This window comes from Apis florea, unplaced genomic scaffold, assembly GCF_048593485.1.
Source record: "Apis florea isolate Af1SG1 unplaced genomic scaffold, ASM4859348v1 contig_32_pilon, whole genome shotgun sequence".
In the NCBI taxonomy this organism is placed as follows: Eukaryota; Metazoa; Arthropoda; class Insecta; order Hymenoptera; family Apidae; genus Apis; species Apis florea.
In genome coordinates, this window is record NW_028256733.1 from 523928 (window position 1) to 538918 (window position 14991).

Below are 14991 nucleotides of genomic sequence, written 5' to 3' on the forward strand. Positions count from 1 at the left end.
TCATATTATTAATAAAGTTAATTAATATATAATATTAAAAATGATGATTGTATACAATTTAATTATAAATAATAATAGAAATAATGTGTAAAGAAATTTAAAACATTCTTTTTTAATACATTTATTTACTTTTAAATTTTTTATATGTTATATATATATATATATATATATATATATATATATATATAAACTAAATTTAAATTATGAGAAACAAAAAATTATAACATAAAATATATGTAATTATTATGAAAAATAGATATTTATCATTTCCATATAGGAATAAGAAATAAAAGTTTTCAATATATATTTTTAAAATGATTATAATTTATAACCATATTTTTGTATCCAATTTAATCCATTTATTGAAGATGACAGTGGATGATATTCTAAACCTATATATTCATTATATCCTTCAGTTTCTAAAAGTGAAAGGACATATTTGTAATCTATTTCTCCAGAAGTATCAGGCTCATGTCTGTTTGGTACTTGAGCAATTTGTATATGACCTATAAATTAAAAGAAATATATATTTTCTTTTATATATTTAAGATAAATTATATACCTATATATGGTAAAAATTCTTTGATGTTTTTTGTAATATTGCCGCAAATATGTTGTAAATGGAAAACATCAAGTTGTAGTTTTAAATTTGATTTATTTATCTTCTTTACCACATCTAAGCCTAAATAAAAAATAACATATAATAAAGATAATTTTTTATTAAAATAAAAATATATTTTGTAGTAGATAATTACCCTTTTGAAAACTATTCATATAATAATTTGGCACAGTAATATTATTAATAGGTTCTATAAGTGCAATTATTCCCTCTTTTTGAAATTTCTCTACTGCATATAAAAGATTTTTTATATAAATATCATCATTAATAGTTGTTATTTGATTCACTTTGCCTGACATTACATGAATTCTGAAAAAAAAAATAGTACAAAAAATAAATTGAAACATTGATTTTTAGAAAAATATTCATTAATTTATTGAATTAAATTTCCTTTACCGTTTACAATTTAAAGCATTTGCATATTCTATTGTTAAATCAATACTTTTTTTGAAATTTTCTTCTTCTCCAGGTATTGCTGCAAATCCTAACTCTCCTTTAGAAACATCACCTATTTCCAAAATTATATTAAAATAATAATTATAATTATTATTAAATTAATCATTATTTATATAATACTTTATACAAATTATAATTTTTAAATTAACCTGTAAACACATTTATAAGAACTTGTTCAACATCTGCATTTTTTTTGGCTCTTGATACATCTTCAATAGAAAAACCAAAAGGAAATCCACTTTCTACTGCTTTAAAACCAGCTTCTTTTGCCAATTTATATCTATCAATGATAGATGGTGCCTCAATAAACATAAAAGATAAATTTGAAGCAAATTTTAAATTCATACTGTTTATTTTTTTTTTACAAATGAATATTCCACTGTAACTATTGATAGAAAAAGCACTTACAATATAATATATAATATATAATATTATGTAACTTTACTTATCTTTATATGAAGGAACAAATATCACTTGTCACACATTGCACATCACACAAGCAACATTGAAGATTTTATCTATAATGTTTTTTTATTATCAAGTGTTTTTTTATTATCAAGTTATACATAGTTCATATGTATTTAATCTTTATTTAAATTTAATTGTAAAATATTTAAATATATATATTTAGTGAAAAATTATATACTTTATATTATTTCACAAGATAATTTATTGATAAATATTGTTGATAAATATTGTTAAAATATATTTTATTATTATTGCATTAATTATAACGTTAACCTCTATAATTTAAATAATTAAAAAATTAAATTTTTAAAAATGTTACTTGTTTTTAATAAAATATATAATATTTTTAATAAAATAAAAAATATTGAATAATTAAAAGAAAAATATATTTAATTTATATATAACTAGTTTGAGGAAAAATATAAAACATTTTAATTTTTGTGTATGTTTTTTTCATTAAAAAAAGTGTGAATAAATGTATTAATATTTTTTTTACAAATTCTTGTTTAACATGAAGTTTAATATAAAGCCAATTTAATGTAATATTATAAAATAAATATAAGAATTAATGAGTAATTAAATGTTTTGTATGTATACATTGAAATTTGTATATATGAAATGTTTTATCTATTACTCGTCGTCATCACGAACACCACCACCTGGTACTTTTGGTCCTCCTGCACGTTTTGCCATAATAATCTGATTGACTTTAAGTACAGTGCATGCAACACCAACAGCATATTTTAAACCCCACTGTTTTGTTAAGAATAAATCAAAGATTCCAGTTTCAACTGTATCAATAAGACCTCCTTTTTGCTATAAAAAAAAATTTATATATATTTTATTACAGATTAATTATGAAATTTAATAAAATATTTACAAATGCGTACATCAATGTTAAAACCGTAATTCTTTTTGCCTTCTTTATGTGCAGAATAAAGTTTGGATAAAAGTTCTGAAGCATAACTTCCACTATTTTCCGCTAAGGTTTTTGGAAAAACTTCTAGAGCTGTTGCAAATCTGCGTACTGCATATTGTTCTAAGCCTGGTAAAGTATCTGCATAAGTACTAAGCTGTGAAGCAAGTTCAATTTCCGTAGCACCCGCTCCAGGAACAAATCTTCCATCTCTTGTTATTCCTTTAAATGTATTAACTCCATCGTCGATAGCCCGTTCAATATCATCCATATAATTTTCTGTAGATCCTCGAACAATTATAGTGCTAACACGACTATCTTTACCATTTATTGCAAACTTTACTACTATAGTATCACCAACTTCATCAATATATACTGAATCTGCATATCCCAGTTCTTCTTTTGATGGTGGAGCCTAAAAACAAAAATAATTAATTAGATCTTTATAATATATTAAAAAATAAATGATTAAAAAATAAAATTATTTTTCTTAACTAGTTTTGAAAGTGCAGTAGCACCAACAGTTTTACATAATCTCCTAATATCAAACTTGCTAGGTATACGAACAGCCATTAAATTATATTTGTTCATATAATGTAAAGCCATATCTCCAAACTTTCCTCCTGAAACAATCACACTAGCTCCACTATCAGCAATTGCTTTTATTTGAGATTCTAATAAGGATTCTTCTCCTCTAGAGAATTTCATTAATTCATCTGCTGTCTTTATTAATACTGTTCCTTTTGTTTCAGTTTGTATGATATCTACAGCACAAGTATAGACAGCAATTTTGCTATTATCTTTTCTTGTGACATCTCCTTCAACTTGTCTCTTAAATACCATTCCCTGTACAACTTCAGAACTGGATATACCACTACCAAGTATTTTACAAACACGTACATTATCTACATTAAAAGTACTTTTTTTTGGTAAAATAGAAATACAAGCTTGTGCTACAAGAGAAGTAAGTGGTTCTTCATTTCCATATTGTTTACTCATAATAGCTGTTTTAATTCCCATTTTTATTTGTTTTTCATCTTTATAATCTTTTATTTCATAACAAACTAATGTTGGTAATATCTGTAAAACTTTCTCTAATGAAGCTTCATATCCTTCAACTATTTCAGATGTAGTGATTCCCTGATATAAAAATATTGATATAAAAATGTTTACATTAATATATTTTTAATTTATGATTATGATTAATCAAATAACATTAATTATTCTAAAAATTTACCAAACGAAGTAATTCTTCTGCAGCTTCAAGAAGTGCACCAGCAAAAATTATTACAAAATTAGTGCCATCACCAACTTCTGCTTCTTGCATTTTTGATGCAAGAACTATCAATTTAGCAGCTGGGTGTTCAACTTCTAATTCATTAATAATTGTAGCAGCATCATTAGTAATAAATAATTTTTCAATATGATTAATTATCATTTTATTCATGCCATTTGGGCCATAAGCAGTCCGAACAGTTTGTGCAAATTGTTTACATGCTGATATATTTCCATATACTGCTTCTTCTAAACCTGAGAAATACTGATTGAAAGAGAAAATAATATATATATTATTAAATGTATAAAATATATTTTAACTCATATATTATTTTTTATTAATTAAAATAATTACATGTTTGTAATTTTGTAATTTTTCTTATAAGTTTATTAATAATATATAATAAACTATATCATATAATTAAAAGTTAAAATTTATTAGATATAATTTTGTAATTAATAATATAAATAACATATCCTAAATTATAGTTTTTTCATTTATAATGACAATTTCTCCAATTTCATATTAAATAAAATAATCAGATCTCATATATTTTTTTAATATTAATATTAATATTATTATTAATATTAATAAAATTATTATTGTCATATAAGAAAATCTACTAATATTAATAATTTGTAAAATTTCATTATATATGTATATAATAAATAAGATAATATTAATTTAATCGTAATTTAATTGTAAAAAAATATTGATAAAATAACATAAAAATGAAAGGAATTTAAAAATTTTTTTGATTTTAAAACATTATTTTTAAAATACAAAAAATACATGCTTTAAATAAATATTCATTCATAAAAGATAATGTTTGATATTGAACTTTGTGTCATATTTCATTTGACAAATAACATTTATGCTTACACGAGCTCCTTCTTTAAGCATTTGGGCCATGCCCGGTGCCTTTGGTACATGAAAAGCCATGATTTTTTGTAAAAATCAGATTTTTATACCTCGTGTGTATTTTAATGGACAACTTTTCGTCAAAAATAACGAATAATCCAGATATTTTTCCACGATTGTGATTACAGCGACATCGCTCTTTAATAATTCTAATCTTAAAATTATAAAAATTTCTATAATATCCTTTATTAATTTAAATATTTAATAGAATAATAAAAAAAAGTAAAAATTATTATTTATTTAAATTTAAAAAAATATTTATGTAAATTTTATATTATTATAATTCTATCAAATTTAATTTTTATGAAAACGAACCTTAAGGGATAGGCTTGAAGTACAAACTAATAAAATTTAGTTGTGTGTAGCAAAAGTATGATAATAATTTAAGTATCGTTAAGTGTTCTATATTTTCGGAGTTTATTATTAAAAATTGGTAAATTAAATTTTATAAAAATTACAAATGAATAATCAAAAGAAATTTAAAATATATTTTTGTATATTTTAGTATTTCATAAAAAATTTTGTTGCCTTTATCTGTTATGGATATGGTGACCACGAATTTACAACAACAACGACAAATCACGGAGCAGCTACGTCGTGAAGCTGCTTTAAAACGAATCACGGTTAGCAAAGCTGTTGAAGATATCATGAAATATATCACAGAACACGAACAAGAAGATTATCTTTTGGTTGGTTTTTCATCACAGAAATCAAATCCCTTTCGTGAAAGAAGTTACTGTACCATTTTTTAAACTTGCATGTTTAAAATAAAAAGCAAGTTATTTTAATTTTTTTTCTTTAAATATTCAAATTTTAATGTTTAAATTAATATATTATTGTAACATCATTTATATTATGAATATTCAATATACATTTATCAATTTAATTTAATTCAAATCATCATTGTCTTATTTTTTTATATATAAAAAATATATTTTGATATTTATTTTATATAAAAATTAAATGAAAATTATTTACATATTCAAAATTTATTTTTGAAGAATCTCATTATTATAATTTAATGCCTCATTACTATAATTTTATTGGCCTATAAATGTATCACAAAATGCGCACACATAAGTGATTTTTAACTTACGTATCAATATTATATGCATATATATATATATATATATGTATGTGTGTGTGTGTATGTGATGCGTGAAAGTAAAATGTTATTTTGTACAATGTTGATCTTAAAATATAATATTTTTTAAATAATATTATGGGAACATTATTCAATAAAAGAAACATAGTATATTTTTCATTCACTACAATTAAAATTGAAATTAAATATTTGAAATGTCTATTTATATCTAATGTATATACAATTTATTTTGCTACTATATATGCTTAAATAAAAATGCATTTATAAAATTTAAATTGTAATATAAAATAAAAATATGTAACAAAAAATACAAATTTTAGTTCTTATTACAAATTTTATTTAATAAAATTAAGATTTATTTATTTTGGATAATATATATGACTGTTGTAACATATTAGAAAAGATATCAATTGTATATAGATTTGAAAATTATTTTTTTTTTTAGAAACAATATTAAAAATTTAATACTTAAAAATGGTAATAATATAATATTTATAAAATATTTTTATTTCATAAAAAATATTATAAATTTGGAATTCTTTGGCATCTAATGTTAATAAAAGAAAAATTATGAGCATAACCTAGAAATTTATATTTATCATTGTCTGAATCATTATAAATAATTGAGCAAAACATTATTAAAAAGTATTTTTTATATAAATATTCAATAAAAGCATATTATATAAATATTTTCTATTTGTCTCTTATAATTTTTCAGGTAATTATTTAAATAATTAATTTATTATTAAACAATAAAAAACATGTTAAATATATTATTTTATTTATAGATATCAAAAATGTTTTCAATTAATTTGGTAATTTTGGATAGTTATCAATCAACTCCACTACCAGAATTGGATGTAACATTTTCAGATTTTCGAGGAAATGAAATTAGACAAGTTCCAGTTATCAGAATATTTGGATCTACTTTATCTGGTATATCATAATTTATTTATGCAAATATTTAATTATTTGTTTTTTTAATATTATTTATTAATTATGTCAAGGAATAAAAACATGTTTACATGTACATGGAGTATTTCCATATATATATATACCATGTACAGTAAATAACAATGTTGATAGCTTTATGTATAAATTAGCAGCAGGAATAGATTCTGCAATAAATATATCTTTGGGATCTGCAATGTCTAATATTCAACACGTTTATAAAATTCAACAAGTTTATGGAATGTAAGAATATTAAATATTATAAATATTATTAATTATACTAATATATATTATTAAATATAATGAACTAAAATATTTATTGTAATATTTATAATAACTAAAATATTTTAGTCCTCTTTATGGATATCATGAGAAGAAACATTTATTTTTTAAAATTTATTTTTATAATCCAGCTATGGTTAAACGAGCAGCTGATTTATTGCAAGTATATAATATTTATATTTATAATTATTTTTCTCTTTTTATTAAACAATGCAGAATTAATGTCAAATATTTTGTTTTGTTCCAGAATGGCATGGTACTTAATCAAAGCTTACAACCACATGAAGCACATATACCTTTTATTTTACAATTTATGATTGATTATAATCTCTATGGTATGAGTTTAATAAATTTGAAAGATGTTAAATTTAGACAATATACACATATGAAAGAAAATTCTCAAAATGAGAATTCATTAAATTTATTTGATTCACAAAAATATCTTCCTGCATCTGTTTTAAAGCAAACTACTTGTAAATTAGAAGTAGATGCACAAGCAAGTGAAATATTAAATAAACAAGAAATTCAAAATGGTTTTGATTTAAATCCTGGTCTTGTAGCCATTTGGAATGAAGAAAAATATAGAAGAGAAACAAAAGGGCTACAGAATATTGAATCACAATTTTTATATTCCAATACTAATGAGAGAATTTATAATGTAACAGAAAATGACATTTATCAAGAAAAAAAATTTATAAAAAGATTACAATCTATATCACAAGTATGAAGTTATTTCGAAAATTTCCATATGGAATGAACATAATATATTAATTTATTCATATTTTTAGATCAGTGATGATATAATATCAATATCAAATGAACATAGTTATCCTTTAGAATTAGAAAATGAAGATAATTCATTTAGTGCTTCATATGTTCCTAATCATTTTAAACCATTAGTATTAAATAAGAAAAATAAAAATGAAATACTTTTAAATAATGATTTATTAAAATTTAAAAAATCTGAAATAAGAGAAAGTTTATCTAAAGATAAAATGATAGAAAATAGTATTTGTAAGTAATAATATTATAAGATAAAATGATAGAAAATAGTATTTGTAAGTAATAATATTATACAATAAGTACATTTTTCTTTCAAATTTTCTTTTTAATTTTTTTTTTTTTACTTAAATAATTGAACACAAAAATTATATTTTTTAGTGGATTCAGAAGATATGTATTTGCTTGAAATATTAAATAATTTAATAGAAGAAAATGAAGAAGAAAAGATTATAGATAATGATAGTATGTTAGGTTCTCAATTTTCTATGTTAAGCAATGAAATTAAGGATGATAATGAAGATGATGAGATTGAAAATTTGAATATTACAAGTTTAGATTTGAATAATATTGATTCATGGAATTCAACTGTTGAATTTGAAACTAAGGCCGAAGATAAGAAAATAGATTACATAACTGAACATAATATTGAAAGGACTATATCAACAGATCTTCCTCAATATGATGGTTCAAGTGATTTGATTTTAAAAGATAAAAAACAATTATCATCAAAATTTACTAAAAATAAAATGAAAAAAAAAGGAAAAGTATGTACAAAATCGAAGAAATTTATATTGCATTTTAACAAAAATATAGTATTAAATGAATTTGAAAATAAACATAGAAAATTAGTGCAAACTGAAAAAAAGCTATTCTATTACAAAGATTTAAATATATATAAATTAGATCATCAAGATTTAGATGTTTATGATATTGATGAAATATTTAAACATAAATTAACATTATATAAAAATTTAAAGAACCCAATAAATTTTGAGAAAGAATCTAATCCATTTAGTCATGAATCATATCATACCATGAATAATATTTTAAATAAATTAAATATACCAGCATTTGATGGTAATACAATTGATAGTTCTAGTGATTCTGAATCAGATAAGAATATTACTATTAACAGAGAGGAAAAACGTATTTGTGTTTATAAATCATGTATAAAATCTAGAAATGACAAAACTATTGATAATATTTCAGCAAAAAAACGAAAATTTAAATTGGAAGATTGTAATTTACAATCTACACATAAACGATGTAATTTACAAAATGAATTACATTGTACTCCAACAAAAATAAAAACTGTACACAGTCCATGCTCTGTTTCAAAAAAATATTCTCCACTTAATATAAAAATAATATCTCCAAAGATAGATAAGAATATTAAAAATAACGAATCTTGTAATTTAAAATCCACCTATAATACTTTGAAACAAAATAATCAACAACTGAGAATGAATCTATTTCATGAAAAAATAAATAATATTACTTCAGAGACAGATCAAGGTAAGTAATATATTATTATAAATTTTTTTTATATATCTAGCATTTTATATTTCATTCTTTTTAGCATTGTTTACACACAATGAAACTTTAAATACTAATGAAACAATTATTTTTAAAGAGTATAAAGACAGGTAAATATTATATATATATATATACATATATATACACGCGCGTACACATATATACGTATGTATAATATTTAAATTTTAATTTTTTATATTAGCAATATGTATGAAGAATTAATTGAAAAAAAAGATAGTGCATCAACAACAAAATTTAAAAAAGAATTTATTATTAAAAATAACAAAGCAGTTCGTAAAAGATTAAGTTTTGTAAATATTAATGAAAAAGACATCAGTGAAAAAGATATCATAAAGAATGATATGAATTCTGACAATTTATCTTTAACAGAAAAAATGATTAATGATATTGATCAAATCAATGATTTTACTAATATTTCAATAATAATTCATCCTGAACATTCTAAGTTATACACAAAAAATAATGAAAAAATGAATTATGAATTTAATTTTCCAAGTACATCGAGAAATAATGTAAATTTAAATGTAGATAATATTTCAAATAAAATATCATTGATAAATAAAAATACAAACGAAGATGAAGATGATATTTGTAATATGACATATACTCAATATCTTAATAAAAAATTAGAAGGGGAATTAGATATTTCAAATATTATATCACGTGATAATACAAGTGATATAAAAACTAGAATAATTATTATTACTACTAAATTTAATCCACCAAGCAGAGAAAAAATTATAAATTCTATGAAAATGTATAATATTTTAGAATTAAAAAACAATGCATTATTCTTTAGTAACAAAATTGATTTGATAAAGTGTAGAGAAAAAGAAAGTTTAAATAATAGTAGTATTTACAATGTAATTCCATTTAAATGTAGTTTAAACAAAGTTACAGGAATTAAACTTTGGCGACGAGTAAAAATAAACGAATTTTATCCTTCTGGTTCAAGTATAAAATCTTGTGACATAAAGAGAATTTTAGCTGGATATAATTCATTAGTAATTCATCCTCTTATTCATCCACCAACATCGAAAAATGTTAAAATTTGGTTAAAAGCCAAAAAATATTTATCAAAAAAAAATAAGCATAAAGAAATAAGTAATAATATTGATATTTTAAAAGATACAAAAGAAAATAACATTAAAGAAACATTTAATGAAAGTATGAAATATCATTCACAATGTTCTAATAATTTGGAGAATTCTAATAATAGTTTTAATCCTTCCTTACAAGAAATGCTTGAAAATCCATTATTATATATGAATGATACGCGATATTTAGGTATTTCATATGGACAAATTGAATATAATTTGAAAGAATATAGTAATAATGCAGAAAAAGAAAATCGTCAAACTGCTAAAAGTTTAAATATGGTAATTATCTCACATTAGAACTTTAAAAATAATATCATATTAAATATTACTAAATTTTTTTCTTTAAACTATTACAGCATCAATATTTAACAATATTAGCAATAGAAATACATGTTATTACACGTGGTAAATTTCTTCCTGATCCAAATCATGATTCAATTGAAGCAATATTTTATGCTATTTATAATGATGCTCCATTATCTTCAAAAATTGAACAAATAGAACATGGTATAAATTAGTATTATATATTTATTATATATTTATTTTTAATTATTTTTCTCAAATAATTATAAACCCAATTATAATTATAATATTATTTTAGGCGTTATTCTTTTAAATTCATCTATAAAAAATTCAAAAATAAAAAATATATATTCTAGTAATACATATACTACATCTTATGTATCAAGTGAAGAAGATTTATTAAATAGTCTTATAATATTAATTAGACATTGTGATCCAGATATTTTAATTGGTTGGGAGATAGAATTTCTTTCATGGGGATATATCTTTCATAGAGCTTCTCATATTGGTTTACATAATTTTATGTGGCAAATTTCAAGGATTTCAAATGCAATTCCAATATCTAAAGGACAAACATTTGATAAAGATAATTTCAGTGATGCACAAATACCAGGTCGAATTATTTTTGATGTTTGGAGAGTAATGCGACATGAAGTAGCGTTATTAAATTATACATTTGAAAATGTTATGTATAATGTCATGCATGAAAGAATTTCATGTCCTACCTTTCAAATGTTAACTGAATGGTGGAATCATGAAAATATGACTATGCAATGGAGAGTTATTACTCATTATATCATAAGAGTTGTAGGTACTTTGAGAATATTAATTCATCTTGATATTATTGGTTTGTATTACTTATATTTTAATATTTTATTATTTTATTATTTATTTTGCAATTTTATAATTGTTCACATTATATTTCAGGTCAAACATGTGAACATGCACGACTTTTTGGAATACAATTTTATGAAGTTTTTTCTAGAGGTTCTCAATTTCGAGTTGAGTCAATGATGTTAAGACTTGCAAAACCTTTGAATTATATTCCAGTTTCACCTTCTGTACAACAAAGAGCACGAATGCGTGCACCTGAATCTCTACCGCTTATTATGGAACCACAATCTGCATTCTATACTGATCCATTGGTTGTCCTGGATTTTCAAAGTTTATATCCGAGTATTATTATAGCTTATAACTATTGCTTTTCTACATGTTTAGGTCGTGTAGAGCATATTGGTCAGTAAGTATAATATTAACATTTTTATATTTATTATAATTTAAATACAATATATAAATATATTAAATTATTCTTATATATTTTCTAATTTATTCAAGATATGAGCCATTTGAGTTTGGTACAACAACATTAAAGATAAAGAAGAATACTGCTCAAAAATTAGTGGGTAAAGTAAATTTTGCACCTTGTGGTGTAGCTTTTGTAAAACCAGAAATACGAATGGGAATATTACCACGTATGCTTTCAGAAATCTTAAATACTCGATTAATGATAAAAAAATCGATGAAACTTTATGGAAATGATAATGATACATTACAACGTATTCTTTATTCACAACAATTAGGTCTTAAATTAATTGCAAATGTCACTTATGGTTATACAGCTGCTAATTTTAGTGGTAGAATGCCTTGTATTGAAGTAAGTAAAATAATATTTTTATATATTTTTTATAAAATTAATCATTATTATTAATCTAAAGATTATATTAAAGATAGGAGATAGTGTTGTTAGTAAAGGAAGAGAAACATTAGAACGAGCAATTAAAATAGTAGAATCTACAGATAAATGGGGAGCTGAAGTTGTTTATGGTGACACAGATTCTTTGTTCATTCTTTTACGTGGAAAATCAAGAAAAGATGCATTTATAATTGGAACTGAAATTGCTGATACTATTACTGCAGCTAATCCTCCTCCTGTAAAACTTAAATTTGAAAAAATTTTGCAACCAGCAATATTACAAGTAATATTTAACATTTAATATATAAAATAATTAATTATATAATTAATAATTTAATATATAAAATATATAATTAATATAAAAAAATATTATAAATTAATATATATAATAGTATTAATATATTAATATATTTATAAAATCTTTGGAGAATTGAAAATATAAAAATATGAGTTATTTATTAAATGTAGAAAAATTTATGTTTAGAAATTTAGAAAAAGCGAAGCAAATATAAAGAGAGAGATATAACAGAGAATTTCAGTTTCTGTTTTTATCTATGCTTTTTTCTAAAAATGCAATAATTGCTAATTTATAATTTATTTATTATAAGTATTAACTGATATAAGATTTTATATTTGTTTTGATTTTTAAAATCAACTTTCAAAAATATTCCATAAATATATTAATATATTAATTCTATTGTATATATTAATTTATAATATTTTTTTTATATTCAGACTAAAAAAAGATACTGTGGTTATATGTATGAATCTCCAGAACAAACAAATCCTGAATATTTAGCAAAAGGAATTGAAACTGTTCGTAGAGATGGTTGTCCAGCTGTAGCTAAAGTAAATAAAATAAAATTATTGTGAAAAAAATAAAATAAAAATATTAAAAAATAATAATAATTTTATATTTTAGATACTTGAAAAAACGTTAAAAATTTTATTTGATACAAAGGATCTTTCTATGGTAAAACTGTATGTTACCAGACAATTTGATAAAATTTTACGTCAAAAAATATCTATTCAAGATTTAACGTTTGCAAAAGAATTTCGTGGCTTGAATAATTATAAAACCAATGCTTGTGTACCTGCTTTAGAATTAACACGAAGATTGATGCGCAAAGATCCACGGGCAATACCTCGTACTGGTGAAAGAGTTCGATACATTATAGTAGCTGGAGCCCCAAATCAACCTTTAATTCAATGTGTGCGAACTCCAATGGAAGTAATTTCAGATGAAGGTTTAAATCCAAATTCAATATATTATATAACAAAAGTTATCATACCACCTCTTAATCGATGTTTAAATTTAATCAACATTGATGTTAATACATGGTACAGCATGTTTTTATGTTATATTATATATTATTTAATAAATTTTTATAGCATATTTAAATTTTATTTATATATTTGTCACTTGTGTCAATACTATAATTTATAATAATTTTTTTTTTATTTTAGGTATAGAGAGATGATCCATCGTCAAACATCTGATAAAACAATTGATTTATGTACAAATAATCAAAAATTAACCATTCGGCAGTTTTTTAATACTGTTGTATGTGTTACTTGTGGAAATCAAACGCAAAAAGATATTTGCATGAATTGTATAGCAAAACCAAGTCAGACAATTACTATTTTATATGAGAAATTAAGATGGTTGGAACGTACTCATCATGAACTTACTATGGTATGTGTATATATTAACTGTATTACATAAAATATATTTTATTTTTTCCAGATACTGAAAATTAAATTAAATTATTAAAAACACATATCTTTTTTTTAGATGTGTCAATCTTGTACTGGTTATTTAGATGAACCAAAATGTGAATCTTTAGATTGTCCAATTTTATATCGTTTAATGCAAGCTAAAAGAGATCTCATTCAAATAACATATTTGAATAATATTATTTATAATGATATTTCTTGTATACATAGAGAAAAAATGTAAACTAATGTTATCTTATCAAATGTATTCATATCTTTGTGATATATAAAATATTTATAATGTGTGATATTGGATATAGGAAATTATTTTAAATCTTTAATAAAAGAATTATAATTTGGTTTGAAAAAAATCAAGTTTGGAAATTCATTAAGTACATATGTACATAATCAATTTTCGGTAAACTTTGTTTAATAATATTATAAAAAAAATATCTTAAAATAATGTTTTTAATATAATATTTTATATTATTTTAATAATATATAATATATAAGTATTTTAATAATAAAATAATTTAAATAATTTGTTTTAAATTTGATTTTCTTAATTTTTTCAAATAAGATTTGAAATAAAAAATTTTATTTCACTTTTTCGATTTTTCCTTGTCTATAGAATAATTTTTTGTTTTTATACATATATATCCGTTCTAAAATACTCCATATAATAATATATATCATTATATTTTTTATTATTTTAATTACATATTAATTATATATGTGTGTGTGTGTGTGTGTGTGTGTGTATGTATTATATTGAAAAATAATAAAATCAAAAAGATATATCTAATACTCAAGTATTTGCAAAAAATTGATTTGAACATAAAGAT

General features: G+C 21.6%; 4 protein-coding genes across 20 annotated transcripts; 2 read left to right on the forward strand and 2 right to left on the reverse strand.

Annotated features, from left to right (window-relative positions):
* Positions 1-304: 304 nt before the first annotated feature.
* Positions 305-1710, reverse strand: Gip (hydroxypyruvate isomerase-like protein Gip). Its single transcript, XM_012492490.3, has 5 exons — positions 1225-1710; positions 1016-1127; positions 756-928; positions 563-682; positions 305-506 (listed from the first exon to the last, which is right to left on the reverse strand). The coding sequence occupies exons 1-5, from the start codon at positions 1418-1420 to the stop codon at positions 319-321; spliced, it is 789 nt and encodes a 262-aa protein (XP_012347944.1). The 5' UTR covers positions 1421-1710; the 3' UTR covers positions 305-318.
* Positions 1711-1978: 268 nt separating this feature from the next.
* Positions 1979-5765, reverse strand: CCT8 (chaperonin containing TCP1 subunit 8). 3 transcript variants are annotated; one of them, XM_086911448.1, is made up of 6 exons: positions 5635-5765; positions 4618-4810; positions 3697-3999; positions 2955-3599; positions 2434-2874; positions 1979-2359 (listed from the first exon to the last, which is right to left on the reverse strand). In XM_086911448.1, exons 2-6 carry the CDS (start codon positions 4675-4677, stop codon positions 2174-2176), a joined length of 1635 nt encoding a protein of 544 aa, XP_086767574.1. In that variant the 5' UTR covers positions 4678-4810; positions 5635-5765; the 3' UTR covers positions 1979-2173. The 3 variants fall into 3 exon arrangements, with proteins under 3 accessions (XP_086767574.1, XP_003697899.1, XP_086767575.1); XM_003697851.3 differs by lacking the exon at positions 5635-5765 and adding an exon at positions 4972-5394; XM_086911449.1 differs by lacking the exon at positions 5635-5765 and adding an exon at positions 4972-5315 and having other exon boundaries at positions 4618-4805.
* Ggamma1 (guanine nucleotide-binding protein subunit gamma-1) lies at positions 5196-6075 on the forward strand. Its single transcript, XM_031919407.2, has one exon. It carries the CDS (start codon positions 5196-5198, stop codon positions 5406-5408), a length of 213 nt encoding a protein of 70 aa, XP_031775267.1. The 3' UTR covers positions 5409-6075.
* DNApol-zeta (DNA polymerase zeta catalytic subunit) lies at positions 5786-14953 on the forward strand. 15 transcript variants are annotated; one of them, XM_086911425.1, is made up of 18 exons: positions 5786-6479; positions 6550-6697; positions 6769-6955; positions 7064-7157; positions 7242-7715; positions 7783-8008; positions 8156-9292; positions 9357-9423; positions 9516-10713; positions 10791-10941; positions 11036-11584; positions 11665-11977; positions 12073-12391; positions 12465-12713; positions 13166-13279; positions 13353-13771; positions 13898-14126; positions 14226-14953. In XM_086911425.1, the coding sequence occupies exons 2-18, from the start codon at positions 6559-6561 to the stop codon at positions 14388-14390; spliced, it is 6030 nt and encodes a 2009-aa protein (XP_086767551.1). In that variant the 5' UTR covers positions 5786-6479; positions 6550-6558; the 3' UTR covers positions 14391-14953. The 15 variants fall into 15 exon arrangements, with proteins under 15 accessions (XP_086767551.1, XP_086767556.1, XP_086767552.1 ...); XM_086911430.1 differs by having other exon boundaries at positions 7064-7153; XM_086911426.1 differs by having other exon boundaries at positions 5790-6479; positions 7126-7157.
* Positions 14954-14991: the final 38 nt, after the last annotated feature.